Source organism: Ostrea edulis, chromosome 4 (assembly GCF_947568905.1).
Source record: "Ostrea edulis chromosome 4, xbOstEdul1.1, whole genome shotgun sequence".
Taxonomy (NCBI): Eukaryota; Metazoa; Mollusca; class Bivalvia; order Ostreida; family Ostreidae; genus Ostrea; species Ostrea edulis.
Genome location: NC_079167.1, coordinates 76,734,675 through 76,747,161, shown reverse-complemented (window position 1 = coordinate 76,747,161; position 12,487 = coordinate 76,734,675). Strand labels below are relative to the sequence as shown.

The 12,487-nt window shown below is 33.2% G+C and overlaps 1 protein-coding gene across 1 annotated transcript in view; it reads left to right on the top strand.

Annotated features, from left to right (window-relative positions):
• The first annotated feature begins 5,600 nt into the window (after window positions 1–5,600).
• Window positions 5,601–12,487, top strand: part of LOC130053850 (multiple epidermal growth factor-like domains protein 10) — a 14,272-nt gene continuing 7,385 nt past the window's right edge. Inside the window, exons 1-3 of the mRNA XM_056161463.1 lie at window positions 5,601–5,732; window positions 5,814–5,945; window positions 7,046–7,189. Of these exons, the coding sequence (XP_056017438.1) occupies window positions 5,657–5,732; window positions 5,814–5,945; window positions 7,046–7,189 (352 nt within the window). The 5' untranslated portion in view covers window positions 5,601–5,656. The remainder of the gene's footprint in view (window positions 5,733–5,813; window positions 5,946–7,045; window positions 7,190–12,487) is intronic.

Sequence of the window (12,487 nt, the reverse complement as noted above, 5' to 3'; positions counted from 1 at the left end):
AATGCATCTCCCTATGATTAGATAACCCATTCTTCTGAAATGTTGACGATTCACATACATATTGCAACTGGCTCACTGACCTTATCCTACTGTCACATATCGAAGAGAATCCAAACAATGAAATTTTTGTGTACTTAAGGTTTATGAAAAGTGTCTGCTTCGTGGCATTATGAAATATGACATGCTATGTAAGAGTTTATGAGCTGTGTTATGGAAGCTTATTTTGATTTTATTGAAAGTACGTGTTATTCATCAAGAATTATCAAAGAAAAAGAGATATGGTATCCATGGAAAATTTGCCTTGTGTCATTTTTTTCAGGATGGATTGAAAAACAATTTTCCTCCGTTTTTTATTTGCACAATACTGATTATCGGTAGTCTAAAGTAATACGTATATTCATGTAACATTGGATTGACCCTTTTAGGTTATTAGCGAAAACAAATCAGTGGCAAAATATCCCTAGCTACCGTAGTAAATTTTGATATTTTGAGATAATTATCATTGTCCATTTCTCTTTTAGTTTGCATTGATGGCTGGTATGGAGAAAACTGCTCTGTACAATGTAACGAGAACTGTGTCAATCAGTCATGTGACCATATCACAGGCAGCTGTACATACGGATGTAAACCGGGATGGAGGACCCTCAAATGCGAAAAGAGTAATTCTTGATACGACGTTTCTTACTAATATTCTTTGCATCATATAGCTTTTAAGAGCCATTCTCTGTAACCACTTAAACATTTATATAAGGGGTCCGGCACGCACTTTCACCGATTTTTTTTCAGATTTGGCACATCGAATTAATCTGGCATAAGTAATGTAAAACCATCATAATTTGGTTGCTATGCAACTCTGTTACCATGGTAACACGTGCATGCCATTCAGGTCACAAAAGAGTCAATTTTCACATGAAAAATGACATTTTTTATTCAACTATACTGGATTAAGCTGTTTTGAGTTCTTATTTAATCATTATCAAATGATACTATATAGCATTTTTGTTATTTAGTTTGATATTTAGTTAAAGGTTTGAATAATTCTGTTATATTTTCATTCTGTCTGAAAAAGAGGGTTGTTTGATACATTCTGAAAAAGCTAATTTAGAGGCAAATTTGAATGATGGATAAAAATGCCCACATTCAGCTTGAAATTTATAAGTGCTTGTACAACATACATTAGATCTAGTACTATCATATAACAATGAGACATGTTTGGGAATCTACCATCTAAGCTGTGTTTCCATGGAAACAAAATGATGCATTTCGTCATGATACGACAGTAGAGATGCATTTTTCAATGTAATTCAAAATACAATTTTCTATGTATTCAAAGTATATAATCTTAATAACCAACTGCTGCTGATGTTAGATTTTAAATTTTATCAAGTTTAATATGAGAATTCATGTTGGTTGCCATGGAAACGAAAATTGCTATTTCTTTTCAAATTCGAAATCCATGCAAAATAAATAATTCTTTAGACCAAAAAAAAAATGCTTTTATAGACAGATTCGACTGAAGTCAATGTTATAGTTGATAAAATATTAATACTGATAGATAATTCATATTACATTGTTGCTATGGTAACAAAATATCACAAAATAGCAAACTTGATGTTTACAACATCACGCATGTTATTCAATCATAAAAACTCTTAATTTGTAACAGATAATTAAATCAATGCATAGTTTTTGGGGGGTTTTTATTTGTTGTTTTTTTTCTTCTTCAAATGTGCCTGGTTTCTATTTGTGTATTGTACATGTATCACACATCGCATTGTATATCTTAAGAATTCATCAAAATAACTACCATATTTAGAAAATGCATATTTTAACATTTCAGTTATTTCAAACATGATGTACATTTTTTCACCTTGCCAATCGAATTAAGTGTGACATTGAAATTGAATCATTGATCTTAAAAATTGTTCAAGTTAAATAAACTAAATAGGATACATATTAAAATATTGTAATTTATCATTGATTCATGAGGACTTACCCCCCCCCCCCCACACACACACACACACACACAGTGCAGTTCAATATTAGCTCTGCTTACTATGTATGTGCAAGAAATATTATGCCAGTACCATCTATGAAATCTATTAAACTAACATTTATACAATTTATACAATTGAGGGCCTCTATTTTCTAGAGTCTGGACGTTCATCATTGTCACTCATTTAACGTATCTTTTTAAACATAGGCATGTGAATTATATTTCAACATCATAAGAAGACCTTGCTTGTAACTGTAACATACCAATGATCGTCATATTGAAGTCATTTAGTATGCTGGGAAAGTGAATATCTTTAATATCTGACATCGTTGGAACCCACGGGTTGATTCATTGTTTATCATTTAACGTCCCGCCGAAGAATTTTTCACTCGGTCATATGGAGACGTCACCATTGTCAGTGAGGGTTGCAAAATTTAGGTCTATGCTCGGCGCTTAAATTACGGTCTTTGAGCAGTGGGTTCCGATGATGAATATTTCATAATCGTATCCTATTATAAATGGTATACCTTTATTTTAGAATCATATATTACAAAATAGACAAGATAAGCAAACACAATCTTTTTCATTTTCTAATTTTGCGCATATATAGTCATCATAGCTAATCGTCTTCTCAATGGCATAGAGGCAACTAAAATATGTGATCTGCTGTCCTGATAGAAATTCTTTCCGGTTAAATGAACCACACCCTATCATATCCTTTGCGGCAACATAAGCATCGAACATACACTGATGCTTCTCACTTGGACCCCACCAAAATGACAATATGACACTTCCTACAAAATCAATAAACAATATTAATTTTAAGAGAAATACCAAGATGAATATATGCAAGCATATCAAAATCTTATGTCCCATCTAAAATGTATTATTTGTTCTCCCCATGTCAACTGCATCTACTACTACGTGTAGCTGCAATATGTATTCCTTGAATTATATGTTTGAATGAAATCTTATTCAAACCCTTTTCTTACGGTAGGTAATAACTTACTTAAATACATGTATTCTTATCTAGGTTTAGTTTTATCTAAACTCTAAGGTAATTGTATGACCTCAATTAATCAACACATGAGTTAATTATAATATTCAAAACAGTGAGAATTGTTTTGCGGTGTTTTATCACTTGAGGACTTATGCGACGTTTCTCAATAATATATATCAATTTTCATGAATGTGCACTCTGTCTCGTTTCTACAAAAAAATATAAATAAAAATCTTGGGGTACGTTGTATTACCATGTCTGTTTTAGAGATAGCATACTGGTACTCAGTATTTTAATAGTTTCTAATTGTTGCAATCAAAGGTTATGTATTACAGCAGGTTGTATATATAAGGACAGGCCTGTAAAATTTGAATTTATTTCCCGAAATCATACAATAGCTCTTTATATTAAGAAGATGGGGAAAAAATCCAGAGAAAATGTCAGAAATGTTGCTTGTATGTCCTTAATAAATACTTTTGTTTTGTTAGTGGCATGTGTAAAATGAAAACAAAATCAAGATGAACAAAAAATAAAAAATAAAAATAGAGTAAATTCCCATGCATAACATGTATCGGCTAAAGTATATCAGTATTGGTATTTCTACAATATTTCAATTCTGTTTAAATAATTGAATTTATTCATAGAATTGATATTTTTTTAAAGTATCATCAAAAGTAAAGAATAATTAATACATGGATGTGTAATAAAACTGAATAGTGTCCCTACCTCAATTCACTTCTCAGTTGAGTATCTGTACATGTATAACCACCCCCCCCCCCTCCCCCGAACTAATACAAGTAGAAAAGATTAGAGATAAAATTCAATGTCGTGACCCATTACTTTATTTCACGAAGGAGAGTTTATTCAATGTTTCCTCATGTATCATTGGAAAAAAAAGTATGCAATGGCTTACTCACAACAGGACGTCTCTTTTCTTTTATGTAAAATATGTATAATAACGAAAGCTCATGCATTTTTCAAATGAATACATATCTATGATTTTTTTATGATTCTATTACTTCATCCTATTATAAAACATATAATGAAAAAGATTTTGCATTTATTATCTCAATTTCATCCTAGTCATACGATCCCCTACAGAATAAAGTGTGCTGCATTAGGCCTAAGTATAAACTTGTACTGTAATGTGTGACGCCACAGTCTACATTTTGACGTCATATCAATACAACTGAAGCAGTGGGGAGTTGAAGGGTGAATATTTAGCACGCACCCACATCATATGTGCCATGCTATTGACAGATCTAGAGAAACACAATGTCTATGAAAACATTTGACATCAAATGATTGTGATCAAGTTGATTAATTCTAGGCTTGTGAATGGATTTCAAAGTAAATAGAATAAATACCTGTATTACTAGAATGCTGGTACTCGGAGATATGTCTCTCACACCTCCTTTCGTGTGGGTGAGTAGAGAGACTACTTTGAATGCCACATGTCTTCGTCTAAACTTCTGTCAGAATGCAGTAAGACATTATCCCGCCATATTATTTGTGTTACTATGTAATTTTACTGCCTTATCACGTTGAAGAGTTTCAAAGGGGAATAACTCTTGGTTACAGAATGCATTTCCCCCCATAAATAATTCACTTCAAATTGTATGAAATAGGTAGATTCCCAAAAGTTTTAGTTTAGATTTATGAAGAAAGTAGATTAGTTGTTTTAAAAACTTGTGTCACTTTATTTGAGGTGGATGCTAATAAAAGTTATTAAGACATAGAAACCATTGAATTTAAACACAATTTTACAGATTTGTTCAATTATAAAAATCACTTAGGATTGTCCATTATTCATTTTTTTTCTTAAATGAAAAATATGGGATCTGTTTTATAATTTAATATGAAAATTAGAATTTTAAGACTATTCATAATCTTTTATATTCAACTTTTGTGCCAAAACTACCAAATTCTAGAAAATAGTCAAACTTGATAAAATTGTACCTGTTTCCATAGCAACCATGATCACTATCTAATTTTTAAATATATTTTCTTGAATATGTTATATAGATGTTTCATTCAGGTGAGTTTATTGAAAATCGGTGATTATGCGTGTCGAATTTTTTTAAGTGGTTACAGAGATTGGCTCTTAAATATTTCAGCTTCGGTATTTCAAATGATCAACAAATTAGTACAAAAATGATCAATAAAGTGCAAACATATTTTTTTCAAAATGCATTTCTATAATACTGTCAATTTTTAGAATATATGTGCGCTTTATCTACGTATGACATACATCAGCATACGCGTATATTGAATGCAGTCTGACGTGTTTCTTACCGATTGTTAGACCGTTCATTTTATGCTAATTTTGACTACTGATTACTCCGTTTACTTGAATAAGATCTAGGGTTCACGACGGGTGTGATCGGTCATCAGGGTATGCTCACTCCTCCTTGGTATCTGATCTCACCTCTGGTGTTTCCATGGGTCTGGGTTTGCCCTGTTCTCAATGTTGTGCTCTTTATAGAATTTATGGGATTGATTGCTGTTCGACGTCCGAAATTCACTTTTTCATCTTGCAGGAAAAGCTCGAATGATAAATAAATAATCTTATATTGCTTCCATCTAATGTTTTTCTAGAATGCTCGGTAAAAACGTACGGCAAAGGTTGTGCAAATCACTGCAGCAGTCATTGCAGATATATGACATGTAATCCAATCAATGGATCTTGTTTGGAGGGCTGTATTCCCGGTTACTTGGGAAGTTTCTGCAACAAAAGTATGTACTTTATAAAGCATAGTAACACTTATTGTTCAATTCTCATTAATTGCGAATATGTTCATTGTGTATGTATTTAAGCATGTGACGAAGGAACATATGGACTCAACTGCGCCCAGAATTGTTCTCAGAACTGCGTCGGCTTTTGTGATTCTGTTGACGGATCCTGCACTTGTTCCTCTGGGTGGACAGGGTCCCCTAATTGTAGTGAAAGTAAGTGTCTAACTTATATTTTACCAACGAATATTCTATTTTTGAAAATGCTCTATCTCTGAAGAATTATTATCTCCCCTCATACAGCATATTGTTATGTCTCCCCTCTTTCAGTTAAATTCGAGTTAAATTCGTTTTCTGTAGGTCTTAGCTTTAGTGGAACTTGGATTGTAAATCACTAGTTATGCTAAATATACCAGGTATACAAAAACGTACGATGCTATTTTGTAATTGTTCATATGCAAAAGTTTATAGCTTTCACCGCTGAACGTTTGAAAAGGGGAAGTAACTCCTCTTGGAGTTATCTTAATTGATGTTGAGACTCTTAACTGATGTGCATGGTCAAAATTACCAATCTGCGCGCGCATTCACTTGCGTTTCTTTTCGATTGGATAATACTAAAACGTTTGTAACTATCTTATTTACAAAGCGAATGAGTTGATATTTACAGTATTGGTAGATAATATATGTGTATCGTTATATCTGTATAATGAAAAATGCAAAAGCACACGTGTATGCGCGTGCATCGTTTTTCAATTGTTCATTTTTAAAGGACGATTTTGTTTTTTATCAAATTCTTTTGATGTTAAGGTTATAGCTGTGTCTTGGTACTCCTTACAAATTGTTGTGGTTAAAATTACTGCTCAGTACCTGAATGAACGTATGCTGAATTCTGATTGGATGATTTTAAAATCACTATATCTTCCTTATAATTATCTTTGCAATGACAAAAAGATTAAATATGGTGTGTGTACTTTGTCTCTCCATTGGACTGTTTACTGCTATCTTAGTATTTTTTTAAGCATGTGGGAATTACCCACTGTTATTCATTATTTAATATTATAACATTTGGTTTCATATTTGTGCTGTTTGATCATTCACATCATGCTTGTGTGTGTTTGGGGTTCTTTTCGTACCACTCTTATAATTTTTCAATTTATCTTTGGCTTCCAGCACGTTCATCTGAAGAACTATGCATACATGATATATATCTAACATGGTTATCATTAAATGATTTTGGCTCTTGAATCTGGTCATGTTTTGCTCAAGAACATTTTTGATATGATGAAATTATAAATTATTATATTTCACATTGACAGTATGTTCAGTTGGCCGGTACGGATTGAATTGTTCAGAGAACTGCAGTCCCCATTGCCGATCTGAAAGTAATCATTGTAACCATAGAGACGGACATTGTGAACATGGATGTGACGATGGATTCCAAGGAAGTAAATGTGAAGAAAGTAGGTATCCAATTCTTATTGAACAATGTAATATAACAGTCTAACGAACTTAGAATGGTACTTTTTTGTTACCCCAAATAACATACATACACATCTACACCTGCCTGTCCTTTATCTTTAGGCATAAATGGGGTTTCCGTACATAAAATATCAGCATCGGCAGGACACCCCGAAGTTTTTGAATGAAAGATGTTTGATTTATGTGACATGTGAACTTCAGTGCAAAAGGAAAGTTAGGTGAGGAAGCTGTTGCTTCAACAGAAAACATGTTTTTCAGGCTAGATTCAACTTCATATATGTAAAAATTGCTGCATCTTGCATATTCAATGCAAAAATTAGACATGTTACAAGTTACGATAAACTTGTTCCCAACACTTTTCAAATTAATATGCTTTGAAGGTATATTAACTTCAACTTGCATTGATATCTGGATATCGTGCCAATTGAATGATTTATACATTCACGGTACGATGTTATCTTGATATTTGATCACGTGATACACAGCTGATGTAGAGACTTTCGGTCGGGTGAAAAATGTATGGGAGGTCTATATGCACTTAATGACATATAAATATTGTTTTTATATAAAAGGGTTGTGTTTACAGAATTTGTCAAAAATTGATCTGTTTATCAATGCTTTTTTTCCCTGACATATTTCTATGGCCCTACTTAACACAACTGCGCAGTCTTTATTGTGAAAAAGCCTGTTGCGACATGTGATATCCGTTTTTAAGGTCATATCCGAAAGATTATGATTCTAACTTCTAAATGTCGAGCGTTTAGTAAAAGAGCAACCACTACCTACATGTATGGTTACATCGTAGGTTTGAGGTGACCATGGCATGAGAGGGACTTGAACTAATGGCCTCCCGGTTACAAGGCGAATACTCCATCACTGAGCTACCGCGACCGGGAAGTGATGTGGAAATCATATCTAGAGTCATGTGTGCGGCATAAATGACAACAGACAATGCATCTCCCTATGAATAGGCAACTCATTCTTCAGAAATGTTGACGATTCACATACATATTGCATCTGGCTCACTGACCTTATCCTACTGTCACATATCGAAGAGAATCCAAACAATGGAAATTTTGTGTACATTGTGTGATAATATCGCTATTTAGAACACACTTGTAACGTTGTAAGACCTTCTCTTATTCCCGAAATCTAAGATTATTCTTAAAACAAGTCGTAGCAATGATACAATTACATATACTTAAAATAGATTGTAATCATATGTAAAAATACAAATCTTGTAAAATAAATCATCAAAGTATATATCAATTTGCAAATGTTTGTAAGTTTATATATATTTCCCCAGTAATACCGGCCCCCAAGGGGCATCATTTTAACAAACTTGAATCTGCACTACGTAAACTTTTTTTGTAAATTTCAATTTTTCTGGCCCGTTGTTTCTTGAGAAGATTTTGCCCAAATATCGAGATAGCTCAAAAATTTGTCAAACCATTGTGTTATATAAAAACGATAAAATCTAAATTTCTTCTTGACCATGGAAAATTCGTATTTTTGTTGATAGGATAAAATATACCGTCACATTTTCAATTGTTCGGAGCTAGAAATAACGATTTTCTTGTCATCTTAACGACGAACACAATTGTTAGGTAATACATGTAGTCATAAAATATCGTGAGCAATCCAGAGATTTTACTAACTTTAATTTTGCGGTTATTAATTAATTATAATCATTTTGGAAAGAACAGGACCAGAAGATTTCCATAGCTACTAACTCGTTATATAACGAAATAATTAACTCGTCATAACGAGATAATTAACTCGTTATAACGAAATAAAGTATTATTAAGGTCTTCCGTCTCCTGCGGAAGACCTTACTATTATTGTTCGCGTTCTTCTTCATTATTATTATTATTATTATTATTATTTTCCTTGGTAGTACACGCGTTTTTCTCAGCCATTTCTCGATCGATTTTCACGAAATTTTCAGGAAAGATGTCTTTTGGTGACGAGATTTTGCTTGCAAAATTTCGTGCTTGACGTCACTTCCGGTCAGGAGTTATCTCTCTTTTAGTGACTTTTTGAAGGGCCTTGTTGTCCACACATCTCCTCCGTTAGTTTTGAAGCTAGAGTCTTGAAATTTCTACACAAGATAGAGTAAACATTTTAGAAGATTTGTGGGGGATTCGATTTTACCGGAGGTGATTTGCCTAAAAGCTCGCCTGGACCTGAAAAAATGGATGCCAAAATTTTTCGCCGATTTCGGCGAATTTTGACCTTTGATCTCCAATATTTTTTTTCTTGCAAATATTTTGTTAAAACATGTAGAACAAAAGTTGTGCACATTCACGAGATCTTTTCGAAAATATCAAGATTTAGGGGCTAGCCCCTTAAATTAGGGATCTAGAAGGGCTCAAAGTCTAGATCAAATATCTCAAAAATCGTTAATATTTTGGTATAAGTCAAAGAACAAAAAATGTTTATCTCAACAATCCAAATCTATTCATATAAAGATTTAGGTCATATGTTACGTAATAAGGGATTTTAAGGGCCAAAACCATAAATTTTTTACCCCTTGTATCTCGAAAACGACAAATATTTTGAAAAGCAATAAAGAACAAAAGTTGTTCAAAATGATGATCTGAACAATATGCATATTTCGTTTTTACCCTATGTGGCCCCGTTAGGGAGCTACAGTTTGGCCCCTAAAAATTACTTCTAGAAATAACTCGAGAACGGTAAAGAATTTCTAAATACTTGTTGAACAAAAAATGTTTGAAATGTCATGACATTTCTTACGATATCAAGCAAAAGGGGCTGACCCTTTAAATTAGGGGCCCAGAAGGGTCCAAAGGTTTATGAGAATATCTCAGAAACTATTAATATTTTGTAATAAGTCATTGAAGCGGAAATGTTCATCTAAACGAGCTTGTTCTTATCAAATCAAAAAGTAGGTCATATGTTATGTAATAAGGGATTTTAAGGGCCAAAATCATAAATAATTGACGCCTCATATCTTGAAAACGACAAATATTTTGAAAAGCATTATTGAACAAAAGTTGTTCAGAATGATAATCTAAACAATATGTACATTTCGTTTTTTCCCTATGTGGCCCCGTTAGGGAGCTACAGTTTGGCCCCTAAATATTTCTTGTAGAGATAACTCGAGAACGGTAAAGAATTTCTAAATACTTGTTGAGCAAAAAATGTTTAAAATGACAGGGCCTTTCTTACGATATCAAGCAAAACGGGCTGGTCCTTTAAATTAGGGGTTCGGAAGGGTCCAAATGTTTTTAAGAATATCTCAGAAACTATTAATATTTTATAATAAGTTGTAGAAGCGGAAATGTTCATCTCAACGAGCTTGATCTTATCAAATCAAAAAGTAGGTCATATGTTACGTAATTAGAGATTTTAAGGGCCAAAATCGTCAATATTTGACGCCTCATATCTTTAAAACGACATATTTTTTGAAAAGCATTATTGAACAAAAGTTGTTCAATGTGTCATAACCTATCGATCAATATCAAAAAATGGGTCTGTGAGCCTCATGGTTCGCCTGTAGAGTCGATTTTTCTCGATATCAGTCGATTTCAAAAACTTGTAACTGGTAAATATTTTGTAAGGACATATTGAACAAAAGTTGTTCAGTTTATCGAGATCTATCGATTGATATCAAGAAATAGGTCTATGGTCCTAATGGCTCGCCTGTAGAGTCGATTTTTTGTCGATATCGGTCGATCTCAATAACTTTTTATAGGTAAATATTTTGTAAAGACATATAGAACTAAAGTTGTTGAGTCTATAGAGGGCTAACAAATGACATCAAGAAATAGGCCCGCGGGCCTTATGGCTCGCCTGGAGAGTCGAATTTCAAACGAATTTCACCGCAACTTAGCTTCAGAAGCTTATATGAAAAATTGATTATATCTAAAGTGTCTTAAAGTCGGAAACTAAATTGGGACTCATTTGTCTTCTTCTTTTTTTTAACTCCGAGTGCATCAACAAATCGGACGGAAGACCTACTCGTTGCTCGCAACGAGATCGTGTCTAGTTATTCTTATTATTATATTATTATACTAGCTCGTTATTTAAGGAATGGCTTTAATTCTGGGGCATATTATACGAGCATAATCTGGTTTGGGTCAGTTTACGCTTTATAATCCAAAATTAAAGTCATTCCTTATAATTTAATGAAAGAGACAAATGTACTAACCTTCGATTATCGAAATATACATCAATTCGGAAAAATACAAGTCAAATGAGCCGGTCAATAATTTACTTAGCAACAACGACGAAGCGTCTAGCTGTGAAGGCAGCCATCTTTAATCTTAGTTCTATGGAGTGTAAAATTGTATCGAAGGTAAAGTTTGTCATGACAAAAAATATGAATAGGCTATGCATGCAATGCGTATTACGCATTCCTTTGGAGATCGACTTTGAAGTCGCTCATCTCAGACACATAAAAAAATAAGCACGGGAAATTGCATTGTTTAGGCTTATGTAAAGTAAGTCAAGATTAGCTAACATTGTCTTTGTTTGTAAGGCTCATTATTACAACTGTATTTTAAACGAACCTGGCATTAATTCCACTTTTGGTAATCATACTTATACTCCAACTGCCCTTTCAAAAGATGAAATTCTTCAAAACCATGGTTCAGTTTTAGACACATTTAATATTCCAGTCAATGGGTCGAATGAATATGAGTTACCGTACCTATACTGGATTCCTAAACTACATAAAAACCCTTACAAACAAAGATACACTGCTGGATCCAGTGAGTATTCTACCAAGCCCCTATCTTTGCTCCTCACGAAAATGTTAACAGTTGTGAAGGAGAAACTTCAAACTTACTGTGCGACTACATATGCCAGAAGTGGTGTTAATCAAATGTGGATTCTAAAAAATTCTAAAGAACTTTTAGTAAACTTGAAATCGCAGATTTTTTCCCAAATCAATAGCATTAAAACCTACGACTTTTCAACACTATACACGACTATTACTCACGATAAATTAAAGACTAGACTTTTTGACATCATAGACAGTCTCTTCTTCAACAAAAACGGAAAACGGAAATATTCATATCTAGTGATCAGTCATTCAAAAACTTGCTTTGTTTAACACCACTCTGATTCCACGCACAAGTACTCTGAAGTTGAAATAAAAAAATATGCTAGAGTTCCTCATTGACAATATCTTCGTGGTCTTTGGTGATCAGGTCTTCCAACAGTCTGTTGGAATTCCCATGGGCACGAATTATGCTCCTTTGTTAGCTGAACTGTTTTTATATTCATATGAAGCAGATTTATTCAAAAACTTC